At 42.0% G+C, this 18,204-nt stretch overlaps 2 protein-coding genes across 3 annotated transcripts in view; one reads left to right on the forward strand and one right to left on the reverse strand.

Annotated features, from left to right (window-relative positions):
- LOC116546387 (E3 ubiquitin-protein ligase RNF216-like) overlaps positions 1-17,828 on the forward strand; it is a 24,875-nt gene extending 7,047 nt beyond the window's left edge. Inside the window, exons 2-6 of one of the 2 annotated variants that reach the window (XM_032272659.1) lie at positions 1,654-1,756; positions 2,869-3,033; positions 6,668-6,782; positions 11,571-11,710; positions 17,428-17,828. In XM_032272659.1, the coding sequence (XP_032128550.1) occupies positions 2,950-3,033; positions 6,668-6,782; positions 11,571-11,710; positions 17,428-17,487 (399 nt within the window). In that variant the 5' untranslated portion in view covers positions 1,654-1,756; positions 2,869-2,949 and the 3' untranslated portion in view covers positions 17,488-17,828. Of the gene's footprint in view, positions 1-1,653; positions 1,757-2,868; positions 3,034-6,667; positions 6,783-11,570; positions 12,448-17,427 lie in introns of those variants that run through there. The other variant, XM_032272658.1, reaches the window with a different exon arrangement.
- LOC116546388 (40S ribosomal protein S26-like) lies at positions 9,786-10,236 on the reverse strand. Its single transcript, XM_032272660.1, has one exon. It carries the CDS (start codon positions 10,196-10,198, stop codon positions 9,851-9,853), a length of 348 nt encoding a protein of 115 aa, XP_032128551.1. The 5' UTR covers positions 10,199-10,236; the 3' UTR covers positions 9,786-9,850.
- Positions 17,829-18,204: the final 376 nt, after the last annotated feature.

Genomic DNA, 18,204 nt, shown 5'->3' on the forward strand with positions numbered 1-18,204 from the left:
TTTTTTTTTTTTTTTTTTTTTTTTTTTTTTTTTTTTTTTTTTTTTTTCAAGAAATCATATCTACTATTCCACCTATATATCATATAGAGGTGTACTTATGTATCACGTACTTGAGAAAACACATAAAAACAGACAATTTTAAAGCTAGTCTGTGTCTGGTTTGTAACCATGTTGAATATGCACACGTAATGAGTTGCCTGGAACTCGGGCCTTTCCCCACAGACGGGATTTTTGCTGGTGGCTAATTCTCAGGTCGGCCTTCAAAGATTTGCGTAACTTCAGTGCACACTAGTAAATTCTAGGACAGAATTACCACTGATGACAGTGGTTTTAAAGGAAAATGTACTCAGAATTCTTGTCTCTGTAATAGGAGAAGGATGCTACTTTTTCTCCCTCTTTGGGCCTCTGACGTTGTGTTCTGTAGACTGGGCAGGCTGTGGTGGTAGGGAAAGTGGGAGCTTAGAGATAAAAAGCATATGGGACTCCTGGAAATAACAACAAAGGGAAATGTATTGAGATGTCAGGATGAGGGAGAGGGCTTTGACATGGGGGCCCTGGCAGGGGTTGCAGAATAAATGAACTTTTCCAAACCATGCCCCAAACACTGGCACCTGGGTGAGAAAAGGAGCTGGAGCTGGGCACTTTTTCTCTCCCGGCTTTTCTGTCAGACCTCCTACCCTACTATTATAGGCCTTACTATTGACATCTGGCAAAAGAGAACTGGTAAAAAGGGAGATGTGTGAGAATTGCAGGTGTGACACCTGGGGGGGGGTCATCGTAGGAATCTACTGGAGTAGGAGGAAGAAGTAGAGAAAAGAGGAAGTTCCCATTACCCTCTGAGCAAAGAAGCTTCCTTGCTGCTGAATGTGGCTGGAGCTGCACCCCACCCACTCTGTCTTCACTACTGTGTAGTCATTCCAAGGTGGTTGTCTGATTTGACTGTGAAGAGCCTGGATGGTTAATATTTGTTAGGTCTGGGTGGTGATACATCATTGTGTGTTATCTCACACTGTATATCCTTACTTTGGAAGTATTTCACGATGATAATAGAAAAAGCTAGTGGGTTTGTTGTGAAGAGAGTCTGTTCATAGGAAAACATGATCTAGTCATCAGTCTGGTTTAGCAGTTAGCTAAATAAACCAAGTGTAACTCAGATGGCTCATAGAGCTTTATCTTACCATAGAGTTTTATGTCACCGTGGGGGTATAAAAAGTATTAATGAATTAACAGAAGGTCTTTTATATTTCATTTATTTATTACATCTCTTAACAGACTATTTTTTATTATAAATGTGAATACACAGTTTCCCACTTCTTATTTGTTCATAGTTTTCTCGACAAACAGTAGCTACTTTTACAAATTTTCCAATTAATAGTTTCAGTGACTTCATTACATCAACACCCAACTGATAGATAAGAGGATTTTGTTTTCATCAGTATGTTCATTGCTTTTTAAATTTTTTATCTTTCCCAAAGATAGGAATTCAATGCAGTTGTTTATTTGTTTAGTTTTTTGGGCTACCAACATCTTAATTTCTTGATAGGCCAGTTGTAATGTGTGACTAGGGACTCTATTCTTCAGACATTGCATTTGAAGCAGCGGGTAGGAAGCAATTTGGAAGCAGTGTGAAAGTAACATCATTTGTTTTTGCAGACTTTGTAATTTTCTTCTGGAAAATCCAGATTATCCAAAGAGAGAAGATAGAATCATTATAAATCCCAGTAGCAGTCTGCTGGCCAGCCAAGATGAGACAAAGGCAAGTGTTGTGTTCTTGTCTTGCTACCTGGAAATGCCCTGCTTTTTTTGTTGCTATCTCTGTGGGAAGAAAGTGCTTTGTTGGGACAAGTTTTTAAAGACTAGCAGAGGGATATAGGATTTCAGAATATATCTATACTTCAGTGGGATCTCCCAATCTGAGCCACTTTGAATTCTGTCTTTAACTCCTCCCTCTCCATGTAATTCTTATCTTCCTTTTCCCACAAAGGATTAAACGAATCTTCCATATCTTTAATCCTACAAAGCAAATTCCTAAAGCTAAACAAGAACTGGCTAGGATTCTAACATTTTATTATGAAAATTTTCAAACCTTAAGAAAAGTTGAAACTTTTACGTTGATTACCGATATACCCAACACCGGTACTACTAAAAAGTTAACAGTTTACTGTATCCTCTTTATCATACCTATGTCATCTGTCTGTTCATTAGCACATCTTTGTTATGTTTCATTTCATTAAAATGTGTTTCAGAGTAAGTTGCAGAAGCATCAGTACACTTCTCTGTAAATACTTCAGCATACATATCATTGCCTAGAGTTGAATCTCTTTTTTTCTTTTGATGTGAGATTTGTATACAGTGTATTCACCTGTTTAACCCAAATCTCATATCAAGATGTAAACAGTTTGGCTTTTAAAAACTGTAATCATTGTCATTATTTGTGATTTAAGCTGGCATTTAGTGTGTTATATGGTAAAGTATGGTTGAGAACTAACTTTATTACGATCTGTTGCTTGATCTTCCAACTCCACACAAATTCTTTGACTATCTCTTTTGTATGTTCTATAATAGGAAAAAAAATAGTTGTTTGTAAATATTTTATGGAAAGAAGGTGGCTGAAAGATTGGTTTAAATCCCCAACTATATTTCTTCACGAGTTATAACTAGTAAAACTAGTCTGTAGGCTCTGGATAGGTTTGTTTAACCTCTCTGAGCCACCATTTTCTCATCTCTCTTATAGGGCTGGTAACTTTCTTAGAGATTAATTAGGAAAAAATTAGGTTATTTTCTTCTACATGTAATTCTTAAAATGATTTTCCCTACATGAGAAATTTACTGTCTGGCCTCTAATTTTATGCTTCTCTCTCATTTCAGTTGCCTAAAATAGACTTTTTTGACTATTCTAAGTTGACTCCTCTAGACCAGCGCTGCTTCATCCAAGCCGCCGACCTCCTTATGGCTGACTTCAAAATGCTCAGTAGTCAGGACATTAAGTGGGCCCTGCATGAGCTTAAAGGACACTATGCCATCACCCGAAAGGTGCTCTACTTGGTCTTCCTGTTGGTGTCACACTTCTTGACTACATCTTCCCATGATAACAGAATGAACAGTTCAGCTTGTAGAAGTTGTGATGGTTTATGATTGCAGAGAGCTAAGGAATTTGTTAAGGTGAAGTTAAGTAGATAGGTATTTGCTGATCAGGAAGGGCTAAATGAAAAGAAATAATAGATGAGAAGCAGAGAAGTTCTGGTTTGACCATAAAAACACAGAGGGTAATATATTTTACTGTGGATTGCAGGAGTATGAAAGATGTGTTCTAATCTTGCTCCTTTCTGATTTGCTTTCTCACTTGGGACAAGTCACACTACCATCCATCCCCCAGGTGGCTCAGTTATCAGTGATATGACGTAAGGTCTGTAAAGAGTTCGGGAACTCAGCAGTACCCCCTCAGAAGAAGTGGGCAGCTCCTGACAGCTCCCAGCACTTTGCCCCCAGGATCCTAAAATACACAGCACTTAAAGGCCTCTTAAGGGCGAGAAGGGTGCTGGTTTGTGGTGGATAACAGACATGTGTCTTCCCGTGAAACGCAGCACACAGTGCCCACTTTGTAGCTGTGTCCAGAACAGGAGCCCATGCACCAGCAGAGACTTTGGCTTACTCCTCTTGGTCACCGTTACTGCCATTAAATTCTCTTCTCTTGCTGAAATTCTTGTGCTTCTCAGCAAACACTGTGATTTTCTTTTGTCCAAAGGACAAACAAATGTGGAGTTATCATAGTGGTTATCTCTGGGTCTTACCTGTAGGAAGGTAAGACCCAAGGACTATGTGGCTCATGCTGAGGTCTAGGCCAAGCCCCTTCCACCTTTTTTTTTTTTTTTTTTTTGAGACAGAGTCTCATTCTGTCACCCAGACTAGAGTGCAGTGGCACGATCTCGGCTCACTGCAGCCTCTGCCTCCCTGGTTCAAGAGATTCTCCGGCCACGGTCTCCTCAGTAGCTGGGACTATAGATGCACACTACCACCCCTGGCTGATTTTTGTATTTTTAGTAAAGATGGGTTTTCACCATGTTGGCCAGGCTGGTAAGGCTCCTTACCTCAGGTGATCCTGCCAGCTCACCCTCCCAAAGTCCTGGGATTACAGGTGTGAGCCACCGCACCTGGCCAAAAAAAGACTTTGAGAGAAAAATAGAGGGGGCTTTGAAAGGGTAAAACAGGTGACAACCTAAGGTAGACCAAGGGTCTCCCTGAGCGAGGGACCTTTAATCACAGACCCAAGTAGGAGTTTGGTGAAAGGGGGTGTGGAAGATGTTAGTGTCATTTATTGGGTTGGGGACTAGTATAAAAATCTGGTTTGAAGGGAAATAATCGTGAATTCCGTCTGGGAAACATTGGTTGCCAGTGTGCTAAGAAGGGCCTTGTGAGTAAAAATAATTCATTGGGAGACTGAATTGGACTAAAAAGTTTGGAAAATATAGAGAGTAGATAGATGGGTCTTTTTTTTTTTTTTTTTTTTTTCGGTATCTCCTTGAGTTTTATGGTGATAGGACTTTGAGAGTCATCAGCATATGAAAAATAATCTCACCAGTCAGATTGAGGTACTCAGAGATATCAGGTGAGAAAAGAGGACTCCTGACATATAAAGACCAAGCAGAGGAGACAGGCATACAGGAAGAGGGGAAGTTGAGAGAGTGGAGCAGCCTATATCATCATCATCATCATTAGTGTTATTTAGAAACAGGGTCTCTCTCTGTCACCCAGGTTGGAGTACACTGGCACAATCATGGCTTGTTGCAACCTTGACCTTCTGGGCTCAAGCCATTAGATGTACACCACCAAACCTGGATGATCTTTTTATTTTATTTTTTGTAGAAACAGGGTTTTGCTAGATTGCACAGGCTGTTCTTGAACTCCTGTAATCCTGCCTCAGTCTCCCAAAGCACTGGGATGCTACCATGCCCAGCCTACGTTATTAAATACTGCTAAGAGTTTGTACTAGATGAGGACTAGAATGCAGATGGTGGACTTGGTCACTCAATAATAAGCATGGATGAGTAAGTACAAAGACAGGGCAGATGCCAGATTAGAGACAGCTGGAAAGCTTGTGTACATGAATGTGAGGTAGTGAAGCAGCAGATAGCTCCTTCTTTGATAAGTTGCTCTACAATGAGGCGAAGAAGAAAGAGGGGCTGGCATTGAAAGAGGGATGAGATCAAGGGAGAAAGTATTTCCATTTTTTTAGGATGGCAAAGACTGGAGCACTTTTTTTTCTTTTTTTCAGACAGAGTCACACTCTGTCACTCAGGCTGGAGTACAATTGTGCTATCTTGACTCACTGCAACCTCCAGCTTCCAGGTTCAAGTAATTCTCCTGCCTCAGCCTCCCAAGTAGCTGGGATTACAGGCACCTGCCACCAGGTGCCTGTAATTTTTTTGGTAGAGATGAGGTTTTGCCATGTTGGCCAGGCTGGTCTCGAACTCCTGACCTCAGGTTATACATTCATCTCAGCCTCCCAGAGTGCTGGGATTACAGGCATGAGCCACTGCACCTGGCCTGACTGGAGCACATTTAAATGCTGATAAGAAAAATATAAGAGGGAGAAGCTGAAGGTAGGAAAGAAAAGGAATCCTCACTAGTGGGAGGATTTTGAACTCCAGCATGGTGTTGAAGGGTGGGGTGGATATAGATGCATGCAGAGAAGAGTGTGGGAGAAGCAGATTTGGGGAAAGTGAAGAGGAGCATTGACCAGAGAAACAACATGGAAGTTTTGCCTGTAGTATGGAACTCACCAGCTCATTATCATCTGATTTTAACCTGTACTTATGCAAGGACAGCTTGGACAGTTTTGTTTTATTTGAGACAGGATATAGTGCAGTGATGCCATCTCAGCTCACTGAAGCATCGCCTCTCAGGTTCAGGTGATTCTCCTTCCTTAGCCTTTGAATGGCTAGGACCACAGCTGTGCACCACCACACCTGGCTGTTTTTTTGTATTTTTAGTAGAGATGGGGTGTCCCCATGTTGCCCAGGCTGGTCTGAAATTCCTAAGCTCAAACGACCCACCCCACTCAGCCTCCCATGGTGCTAAGATTACAGCTATGAGCCACTGCACCCAGCCAACAGATTTTATTTTCCCTAGTCACTTTTTAACCTGTCAGTGTTTTGCTTCCACCACTGTACCAATTTATGAAAGTCAGAGAAATGAAAATAATGAAATGCTGCCTATTTATTTTGCCACTGCCTTTTTTTTTTTTTTTTTTTTTTTTTTTTTGAGACACAATCTCACTCTGTTACCCAGGCTGGAGTGCAGTGGTGCAGTCTCGGCTCACTGCAACTTCCCCCTCCTGGGTTCAAGTGATTCTCCTGCCTCAGTAGGAGTAGCTGGGATTATAGGCATGCACCACCACGCCTGACCAGTTTTTCTATTTTTAGTAGAGACGGAGTTTTGCCATGTTGGCCAGGCTGGTCTTGAACTCCTGACTTGAGGTGATCCACCCGCCTTTGCCTCCCAGAATGCTGGGATTACAGACATGAGCTACCACACCCAGCTGCCACTGCCTATTCTTGTTAGCCATGCTGGGAAGAAAGTTGAAACTGTTAAATGGCATTTGGGGATTGCCTGTTTCAAGTATTATTTTCCATTTATAGAGGTAACCTTTCCCTTTCTCAATTTGTAGGCCTTTTCCGATGCCATTAAAAAATGGCAGGAGCTATCACCAGAAACCAGTGGAAAAAGGAAGAAGAGAAAAGAAATGAATCAGTATTCTTACATTGATTTCAAGTTTGAACAAGGTAATGCAAACCATGTTGCTGGCAGTGTGTAGCTGCAACGCTGTACCTTTTCTTCCCACAGACAGTGAAGGAAGCCATGCTGCATGTGTCTGCCGAGCATCTGACCAGGCCAGTCTAAGGAGTGACTGACAGGGACTACTTTCACAGCACATCAGAATTTTTAGAAAGTGGCTGCACTTGTTGGCTTCCTTCTTTGTACTTAAGATAAACTATGACAGAAAAAATTTGTGTGCTGTTAGAAAATTTATGTGTGGGAAGATATTTGGGTATGCTGTTAAGCTTGGGGGAAAAAACTGGTCTTGAAGGCTTGATGATAATTGGCTGTATTATTAGATAAAAACTACCCGGACTTATGCATAAGGGCTTACTGCAGAGGGTCACTTACGCACCTGAGAGAATTATAACAGATTTTATCTGAGTTGCTTGTACCCAGTAAAGGAGTTTACTACAACTTTTTCTAGAGATCATGCCATAAACAGGAACATTTCCCTTTCCTTTTCTCTTGCGTTTCTGTTACATGTGTACTTAATTACTGCACTTGATTTCAGGTATGACTAAGTGGAAACTTGGGTAACTGTAAAGTTGGAAAGAATTTGAATTTACTATGAACTCTTCAGTAGCTAAAAGAAATTCCCTTAGGCTATGACTCCTGAGGTTGCTAAGCCAAACTGTGCAGCAGTGCTCTGCTAACATGACATTCTCCCTGGCCTGTGGCAGAATGTAGAACTAGGGACAGTATGCAGGTGGGTTTTCATTCAGCCAAATTTACCCAGAGGTCACAACAGGCATCCTTGGGCGTAGCCATACAGCATTTGTGTCTGACTTCAGTGGTGGAGAAAGTACTACTCTGCAAGATAGTTTACTCCCTTGTTGGTCAACTCTATCTTTTAGACAGTTCTTCCTTTATATTAAGTCAGTATATACTTTCCTCAAATGTCCTGCCATGGTTGTTGTTCTTGCCTTCTACCACTGTACAGTGGTGGAATCTGGAGTGACAGATTCTGGCTGTTTCCCCTTCATCAGCCTGACTGCCCTTCTCCCCTTCCCTGTGTGCCCTTCTCTAGCTTGTCAGGGTCTTTTTGAAAGTTGGGGTGTACAAGACGGGACATCATATTCCACATGAGGTCTGCTCATATTCAGCCTTGGTCTTTGCACCCACATTGCTGTCAAGTCATGCACCTCTAGGTTTTGCTGCATCTCACATTTTTCCCTGTAAACTTCATTTTATTTGGTTCAGTCCCTTGTTTTAGGAATAGCACTTTAATACAGATGCTGATTCTTAAATTGTACTTATCAGATAATCTTTTTTTTGAGACAGTTTCACTCTTGTTGCCCAGGCTGGACTACAATGGTGCGATCTTGGCTCACTATAACCTTTGCCTCCCGGGTTCAAGCAGTTCTCCTGCCTTAGTCTCACGAGTAGCTGGGATTACAGGCGTGTTCCACCATGCCTGGCTAAATTTTGTATTTTTAGCAGAGACAGGGTTTCTCCATGTTGGTGAGGCTTGTCTTGAACACCCAACCTCAGGTCATCCGCCAGCCTCAGCCTCCCAAAGTGCTGGGATTACAGGCATGAGCCACCACGCCCTGCCATTATCAGATAATCTTTAAGGACCCTGGAAGTATGATATAGAAAATATGCTTGATTTATATTAGGAATTTAATGTTTATGACTCATACTTAGCCTTTTTTAACAGCTTTTTATAAGGACATGGGCTAAGAATCCCTCATCTGTTCCAGGAATCCCATTTTTCTCCTTTTCAGTTTGTTTTCTATCTAAGTACTGCTCTTTGGTCTATAATTGGTTGACTCGAGTGAAACAGAGTTCTCCCTGCTCTGTCCTTTTTATGGTCATGCAGGAAAATGCATTAGAGGAAATTTTATAGACTTAATTGCATTTAATTTTAAAAATAAAGGATTGAAAATAACTCTTACTACTTGAACATGATAAACTACAAAAAGAACTGAGTAAAGACGAAAGAAATAATAGAAGGTGAAAAAAATTTTAATTTATGTCATTGATAATTATAGTAATTAACATTTATTGAGTTCTTAATATGTACCAGTCACTTTTCCAAGTGCTTTAATGGATTAACTTATGTTTCAAATAGCCTTGTGATATGTATGTGCCGTTATTATCATTTTACAGAAAAAACTGAAGCGCAGAGAGGTTAAGTAACTTGCAAGATATTTCATAGCAAGTAGCCAACCTGGGAATCTGACTTCAAAGCTTACTCTCCAAATATATGCGTTTCTATTCTTATAATACCAAAAACGGTGGGGTTTTGGTTTTGGGTTTTGGTTTTTTTTTACGGGGGGTGGACAGTCTTGTTCCTGTCACCCAGGCTGGAGTGCAATGGCGTGATTTTTGTTCACTGTAACCTTCGTCTCTGGGCTCAAGTGATTTTCCCGCCTCAGCCTCCCGAGTTGCTGAGATTACAGGTGTGTGCCACCATGCCTGGCTAATTTTTTTTTTTTTTTTTTTTTCACAGATGCCTAAACTTTTTATTTCACACAGATATGCAAGTTGTGAGGCCAAGAACATGACTGCAAACAAGATTTAATTTAAATGAATAGCCAGGCATGATGGCCCACACCTGTAATCCCAGCACTTCGGGAGGCCTAAGGGGTGAATTATCTGAGGTCAGGAGTTCCAGACCAGCCTGGCCAATATAGTAAAACCCCACCTCTACTAAAAATACAAAAAATTAGCTGGGTGTGGTGGCACACGTCTCTAATACTAGCTACTTGGAAAGCCGAGGCAGGAGAATCTCTTGAACCCAGGAGGCAGAGGTTGCAATGAGCTGAGATAGCACCATTGCATTCCAGCCTGGACAACAGAGCAAGATTCCATTCCCCACCCTTCCCCCTCAACAACAACAAAAATTTGATTACATAAATAAGCTTTCTTCCCCATGAAAATACTACTTGTTATTTCACACTTGGTCTAACACACACAAAATCCCCACCCTATCTGGCGCAGATACACTTAATAAGGCAATATCAAGTACAATTTCCATTTTATTTTTCTCCAGGGAATAGTTGTCTTCAATCTTTTACTCAGCTCCTTACATGGGTTTCGGTGGGGGTCGTGGGGCAGCACCCGCAGGTCTAAATCGGGGTGGCAGTGTTCGGTCCTTGCGGGCTTCACGAGATCGATTCCTGACTACTTTGCTGTGAATTGCACAACTCACACAGTAATGTAGCTTCACATAGAGCTTGGGAAGTACATAGGCATCAAAGACACTCACTTCAGAAATATCCCTGACTGCTGCAGCCTCCACTATGTTTCGAATGACGAATTTCTTAATGGCCTTGTCCTTGGGCACGCATCGGGCACAGTTCGTGCAGCGAATAGGCTGAACATGGCCGCGGCCCTTTTTGGCACGACCGTTGTTCCTTCTTTTCTTTGTCATTTTGGAAGCTCGCAGCAGAGAAACCTAATTTTTGTATTTTTAGTAGCGACGGGGTGTCACCATGTTGGACAGGCTGGTCTTGAACTCCTGCCCTCAGGTAATCCACCTGCCTCAGCCTCCCAAAGTACTAGGATTACAGGCATGAGCCACTGTGCCAGGACCCAAAAAGTGGTTTCCTGAAGAAAAAGTTTAAACTAGTGAGAATGAGCAAGAGAAAAGGAGAATCAAAATAAAATATATTGGGAACCAGATGATAAATGTTAACATCAAGAGATGACGACCAATAAATTGAAAATCTGGATGAGATAAAGTTTTCTAGTAAAACATAATATGGCCAGACAGTGTGGCTCACACCTATAATTCCAGCATTTTGGGAGGCCTCAAGGCTGGTGGATTGCTTGAGCTTAGGACTTCAAGACCAGCCTGGACAACATGGCAAAATCCCATCTCTACAAAAAATACAAAAAAATTGGCTGGGCTTGGTGGCACCTGCCTGTATAGTCCGAGCTCCTCAGGAGGCTGAGGTGGGAGGATCGCTTGAGTCCAAGAGTTGAGGCTGCAATGAACTATGAATGTGCCACTTCACTCCAGCCTGAGCAACAGAGCAAGACTCTGTCTCAAAAAAAAAAAAAAATCATAAATTACCAAATCAGCAAAAGAAATACAAAACCTGAGGAGATCAATTATATATTGGTTGTCATTCTGCTTTTATTCTCATGTTATAATATACTGTGGTGAATATAGCCTCTATTCCTTCAGCCCCTTATATATTTGAATGCTTTCAAAATAAAAATGATTGAAAAACATTCAGCACCTTTGTACCCACCAGAATGGCTAAAATTAAAAACTGATGATAGGTATTGGTAAGGACATGGAGAGACTGGAACTCACATGCATTGCTGATAGAGGAAGGGTGTAAACAGGTACAATGGAAAACTGGTATTATTTTCTGATAGGCTGAAAGTCATCCTATCCCATGATCAAGCAATTCCCAGCTACACTGTGGACATACATTCACCAACAAATAGCTATAAGCAGCACTATTCAGACTAACCCAAAACAATAAACCCATGTCCTCAGTAGCGAAATAGATAATAAATTGTGGTATATTCACATAGTGCGCTTCTGACAGGAGATGCCTTCCAATTGGAGCATAAACAGAGGGAAAAAACCAGAAAGATCAAAGAAGGGGTGGTAGGTTGGCAAATGGTATGAAGCTCAGTCTTTCCAAATGGTAAAATGTGATACAGAAATCATGAAACATGCCACCAGAGAGAAGGTGGAGGATGAGGCCCGGAAAAAAGGACATGAGTGGTCCAGATTCCTAACACACGCTTGTCTGCATGCTTTTGCATTGTCGTATATCTTCTAGGTGACATAAAAATAGAAAAGAGGATGTTCTTTCTGGAAAATAAGCGGCGACATTGTAGGTCCTATGACCGGCGTGCTCTCCTCCCAGCTGTGCAGCAAGAGCAGGAGTTCTATGAGCAGAAAATCAAAGAGATGGCAGAGGTAGGAAGATGTGCTCTGGTCTTGGGATGTGTTTCTGGGGTTCTAGTTTGCTCTCAGAGTTTAGTTAGTACAAAACTGTCTTTTAAGATTTCCCTTTTCTTTAGAGAGTGATTAACTTGGATATATAAAACATTTTTAAAATTTAAAAAAAGCTGGGTTTTGTCATAATAATTATGTTTGTGGTTTCATAAATCAGATTTATGTTAGAAAATCGAAAATTTTAATTGGAGCTTTGTGTATCTTTTTCACCTCCTCCCTCAACCTCTAATGGAGAAAGAGATTCCATTTCTCTCTTAAATTTTTCTAAATATAGGATCAAATGTGCAGGTCAGCTGGAATGTATATATTGGCTGTTTAATAAGTATCTTCTAGACCAATGGCTTCAAAGTGTGACCCAGAGATCCCTGGGTTTTCCAAGACTCTTGGAGGTCTGGGAGGTCAAACCTCTCGTAACTATGCAAGACATTACAGTGGCCCTTAAACAACATGAGGGTTAGGAGTGCTATCCCCCTATGCAGTTGAAAGTCTGCATATATTGTTTGACTGCCCCAAAGCTTAACTTTGAACAATTGAACTGTTGACAGGAAGCCTTAATAACAGTCAATGAACATGTTTGGTATGTTTTGTGTATTACAGGCTGTATTCTTACAATAAGGTAAGCTAGAGAAAAAAATGTTACTAAGAAATTGATAAGGAAAATATACTTACTGTTCATTAAATGGAAGAGTAGATCAGCATGAGAAGGCCTTTATCCTCATGGGCTTCACGTTGAGTAGACTGAGGACGAGGGGTGTGTTGATTTTGCTGTCTCAGGGTGGCAGAAGCAGAAGAAAATAAGCACATAAGTGGGTCCCCGCAGTTCACACCTGTGTTGATCAAGGAAAACTGTGTTTGCTTTTTTACTGTATTGAATTTGTACCAGCAGAACAAAAGCGGTGTTACCTTGGCATGTATCAGTCCAGTGGCACAGAGCCATTCTTATCATCATTGTTTTTTTCACCACCATGCTCTTATATTTTTAAGACATACCAGTTTCACCTAAAAATGTCTTTTTTTTTTTTTTTTTTTTTGAGACGGAGTTTCGCTCTTGTTGCTCAGGCTGGAGTGCAATGGCGCGATCTCAGCTCACCGCAACCTCCGCCTCCTGGGTTCAGGCAATTCTCCTGCCTCAGCCTCCTGAGTAGCTGGGATTACAGGCACGAGCCACCATGCCCAGCTGATTTTTTGTATTTTTAGTAGAGACGGGGTTTCACCATGTTGACCAGGATGGTCTCGATCTCTTGACCTCGTGATCCACCTGCCTCGGCCTCCCAAAGTGCTGGGATTACAGGCGTGAGCCACCGCGCCCGGCTCTAAAAATGTCTTTGATAGGCCAGACGAGGTAGCTCACACTTGTAATCCCAGGCGTGCTTTGGGAGGCCGAGGAGGGCAGATCACGAGGTCAGGAATTTAAGACCAGCCTGACCAACATGGTGAAACTCCGTTTCTACCAAAAATTAGGTGGACACCTGTAATCCCAACTACTGTGGAGGCTGAGGCACAAGAATTGCTGAATCAGGAGGCAGAGGTTGCAGTGAGCCGTGATTAGGCCACAGCAGTCCAGCTGGGGTGGCAGAGCAAGGCTGTCTCAGGGGGGGAAAAAGTCTTTGATAAAGCAGTAAAAAATATTTTACCAAATTTTGACACTTGAAAACATATTTTTAATATTCTATGTAATAAAATGAAATGCTTCTGCCACTTCCCAGGATATGAAGCTTGTCTTATATCCAAGTATGAGGAAAGCGCTTGTGCAACTGAGCCACAAATCAGCTGCATTGGCCACTTTTTACTTGGAAAAAAGTGACTGACAGAAAAACTATGATTATTCAAAATAAGGTATTTGGCAGGCATTTTCTCAAAAATAAAGTGATCATTTTTGACCAAAATTCTAGATTTTTAAGCAGAAATTAGAATTTATTATTTTCATTCATCTGTTACAAAATCACATTCATTAATATCACTAATCTTATCAGATAAGTAAAGAATTGGCAAATTGATGGATGTATTTTAATTGATTGTAGTCATTTATTTTGGTGATGTTCACGTTGTCCCATCTCTGGCCAGTGGCTGTATTTTAATTGATGGTAGTCATTTATTTTTGGTAATGTTCACATTGTCCCATCTCTGGCCAGTGGCTACTGCTTCAAGTTAATCTCTCTTTACCTGACCCCAGTAGTCTCTGACAACATCCTTGCTTTTGGGCACAGCAAGGTGACCTTGTTTCAACTTCTGCTTTCTGTGACCTGGACTCAACAATTTCTCCAAAGTGCCTTCTTTGCTTTTTTCTCTTTTCTTTTTTGACAGAGGATCCCCATGTGTCACCCAGGCTGGAGTGCAGTGACGAAATCATGGCTTATTGCCTCAACTTCCTGGGTTCAAGCAATCCTTCCACCTCAGCCTCCCGAGTAGCTGGGACTACAGGTGTGTGCCACCACACCTGGCTAACTTTTTTTGTATTTTTTTGTAGAGCCTAGGTTTCCCCAAGTTGGTCTCGAACTTCTGGCCTCAAGCTGTCCTCAGCCTCAGCCTCCAAAGTGTAGGGGTTGCAGGCATGTACCACCATGCCCTGCTAACTTTATTTTCTTTTCTCTATGCTAAAAACCTTGGTTCTTAATAACATGAATAACATTCTTGTCAGATTATATCTGAGAATATAAAACTAAAATATTTTAAAGTCACTTGAAATAAGTCTTGGTGCTTATGCCATTAACTTGATAAACAAGATTCTGGCCAGGCATGGTGGCTCACGCATGTAATCCCAGCACCTTGGGAGGCCAAGGCAGGTGATCACTTGAGACCAGGAGTTCAACATTAGCCTAGCCAACATGGCAAAACTCCATCTCTACTAAAAATGCAAAAATTAACAGAGCATGGTGGCACACACTTACAGTCCCAGTTACATGGGAGGCTGAGGCAAGAGAATCACTTGAACCTGGAAGGTCAAGGTTGCAGTGAGTCAAAATCGTGCCACTGCATTCCAGCCTGGGCAACAGAGCAAGACTGTCTCAAAAAAAAAAGGGTGGTGGGGCTGGGCACAGTGGCACATGCCTGTAATCCCAGAACTGCCAGGTGTGGTGGCTCACACCTGTAATCCCAGTACTTTGGGAGGCCAAGGTGGGCCTCACCTGAGGTCAGGAGTTCGAGACTAGCCTGACCAACATGGAGAAACCCTGCCTCTACTAAAAATACAAAATTAGCCAGCTTGGTGGCACATGCCTGTAATCCCAGCTACTTGAGGGGGCTGAGGCAGGAGAATCGCTTGAACTCAGGAGGCAGAGGTAGTGACGAGCCAAGATCGTGCCTTTGCACTCCAGCCTAGGTAACAACAGCAAAACTCTGTCTCAAAAAAAAAAAAATCCCAGCACTTTGAGAGGCTGAGGTGGGTGGATCATGAGGTTAGGAGTTCAAGACCAGCCTGGCCAATATGGTGAAACCCTGTCTCTACTAAAAATGCAAAAATTAGCTGAGTGTGGTGGCACGAGTCTATAGTCCCAGCTGCTCAGGAGACTGAGGCAGGAGAATCACTTGAACTTGGGAAGCAGAAGTTCTAGTGAGCCAAGATTGCACCACTGCACTCCAGCCTGGGGGCAACAGAGTGAGACGCCATCTCAAAAAAGGTGGGTGGGGGTGGCGATTTTTTTTTTTTTTTTTTTTTTTGAGGCGGGGTCTTGCTCTGTCACCAGGCTGGAGCATAGTGGCACGGTCTCGGCTCACTGCAACCTCCATCTCCCAGGTTCAAGCGATTCTTCTGCCTCAGCCTCCTAAGTAGCTGGGACTACAGGCGCATGCCAAACGCTCGGATAATTTTTTTTGTATTTTTAGTAGAGATGGGGTTTCACCATGTTGGCCAGGGTGGTCTCAACCTCTTGACCGTGTGAGCCACCACGCCCAGCCAAGAATTGTTTGTTTGTTTTTTTAACCTAATTTTGTAAAAATTTTAGTTCTGAAATCCAAACTATAAAACAAGGAATATTCAGAAAAACCTACCTTCTATTTTATCCCTTTCTCCCACTTTCCTTTTTTTGTTGTTTGTTTGGCATTTTTTTGTTTTTGAGACAGAGTCTTGCTCTGCCACCTAGGCTGGTGTGCAGTGGCAGGATCTCGGATCTCAGCCCAGTGCAACCTCTGACTCTCGTGTTCAAGCAGTTCTCCTGCCTCAGCCTCATGAGTAGCTGGGATTACAGGCATGCACCACCATGCCTGGCTAATTTTTGTATTTTTAGTAGAGACGGGGTTTTGCCATGTTGACCAGGCTGGCCTCAAACTCCTGACCTCAAGTGATCTCCCACCTTGGCCTCCCAAAGTGCTGGGATTACAGGCATGAGCCACTGTACCTGGCCCTTTACTTTGTTTATATATAACCGTTATTATTAGTCTCTGGTTTATCTTTCCTTATTTTATGCGAAAGCAAATATGTATATGTATTTTTGTATACCCATCTTTCTTATCCAGTTAGTAGCAGACTTTGCCAGGCATGGTAGCTCATACCTGTAGTCCCAGCTACTCGCGAAGCTGAGGTGGGAGGATCTCTTGAGCCTGGAAGGTTAAGGCTGCAGCGAGCCAATATTGCACGACCGCACTCCAGCCTGGGTGACAGAGTGAGATCCTGTCTCATAAATAAATTAATTTAGTTTAATCCCAAATGGTGGTAGACTCTTCTACAACTGCATTTTTCATTTAACCATGCATCCTGGCAATTACTCTACAGCAATTCATAGAGATTTTTCTGTTTCCTATTTGAAACTAACTGACTGGTGTACTTTTTTATGTAATACCCCAGTTTATTCAGTCATTCACCTAATGATGGACTTTTAGGGTTGTTCCCAGGTTTTCAATATTATAAATAGTGCCATGATAAATAAATTTGTGCATACATCATTTCCTGTTTCTGCCCGGGTGCGTCTTTGGGCTAGACTCTTGGAAGTGGCATTGATGACTCTGCCAGCTTCTGGCCAGTGTGGTTGTCCTGCTTTGCATTCTCACCAGTAATAAGTGAGAGTGCCCACTGCCACACAGCCTTGCCAAAGAAGTCTGTTGTGAAACTTAGTTTTTTGTTTTGTTTTATTTTTTTATTTTTATTTTTTTTTTGAGAGAGTTTCAGTCTTCTTGTCCAGGCTGGAGTACAATAGTATAATCTCGGCTCACTGCAGCCTCTGCCTCCCAGGTTCAAGCTCTTCTGCCTCAGCCTCCTGAGTAGCTGGGATTACAGGCACATGCCACCACGCCCAGCTAATTTTGTATTTTTTTTCTTGAGTTGGGATTTCTCCATGTTAGTCAGGCTGGTCTCAAACTCCTAACCTCAGGTGATCCACCCACCGCAGCCTCCCACTTGCCTCAGCCTCCCAAAGTGCTGGAATTATAGGTGTGAGCCACACACACCTGGCCAAACTTAGTTTTTACCTTTTCAGCTTGTTGTTTGTTGATGCCATTCTTTGCTATTCAAAGTGTTTTATGTCTCAGCCTTTTCTCTTATTCTACAGTTTCATACTTAAGAAAAATTGTTTGATATTTTCTAGCTCTCTGATCTACTTAAAATTTATTCCCAGGTGACTTTCTGAACTGCTAAACTATATAATTGAAGAGATGATAACACTGGAGTTATGTTTATGGAAATAAATACTAAATAGTGTCATCTTTACTAAATTTGTGTCTGAACGTGTGCTTTATTTGTTCTTCAGCATGAAGACTTTTTGCTTGCCCTGCAGATGAATGAAGAACAGTATCAAAAGGTAGTTTGAAATCTCACCTTGTTTATTCTGGGAATTTTCATGGGCTGTTTTCCTTTACCACGTTCTGTCCGCGTTTTTGATGGCAAATTTGTTTTCGGATAGCCTCCTGTTGATCTGCTGAGTTTGCAGTTCTGCCAAGTTATAGTCAGATACATGATCTAGTACAGTCACTCTTATACCACACCAAATCAGAATTGAAGGAAGTTAATAGATGTTCCTGTTAAAAATCATTACCTGACATTCATCAGATAGCCTCATAAAGAAAAGTTGATAACTTAGGTATCATTTAGAGTTAAAAGAAAGAGATATGTCTAACCGCAGTGCAAGAAGGGTTTCTGTATGGTATCTGCCAGTCTCATATAGTGACCTTTTTTTATTTTCTTTTTTTTTTCCCAGATGGAGTCTTGCTCTGTCACTGAGGCTGAGATGCAGTGGCACAGTCTTGGCTCACTGCAGCCTCTGCCTTCTGGGTTCAAGTGATTCCCCTGTCTCAGCCTCCCGAATAGCTGGGACTACAGGCATGCGCCACCATGCCAAGCTAATTTTTGTATTTTTAGTAGAGTCGTGGTTTCACCATGTTGGCCAGGCCGATCTCAAACTCCTGACCTCAGGTGATCCACCCGCCTCAGCCTCCCAAAGTTATGGGATTACAGACATGAGCCATTGCATCCGGTCAGTTTTCTAATGTGGTATAAGAATTGGTTGGTGGGTGGGTACCATGGCTCA

The sequence above is a fragment of the Sapajus apella genome, unplaced genomic scaffold (assembly GCF_009761245.1).
Source record: "Sapajus apella isolate SASKATOON/1434 unplaced genomic scaffold, GSC_monkey_1.0 scaffold830, whole genome shotgun sequence".
In the NCBI taxonomy this organism is placed as follows: Eukaryota; Metazoa; Chordata; class Mammalia; order Primates; family Cebidae; genus Sapajus; species Sapajus apella.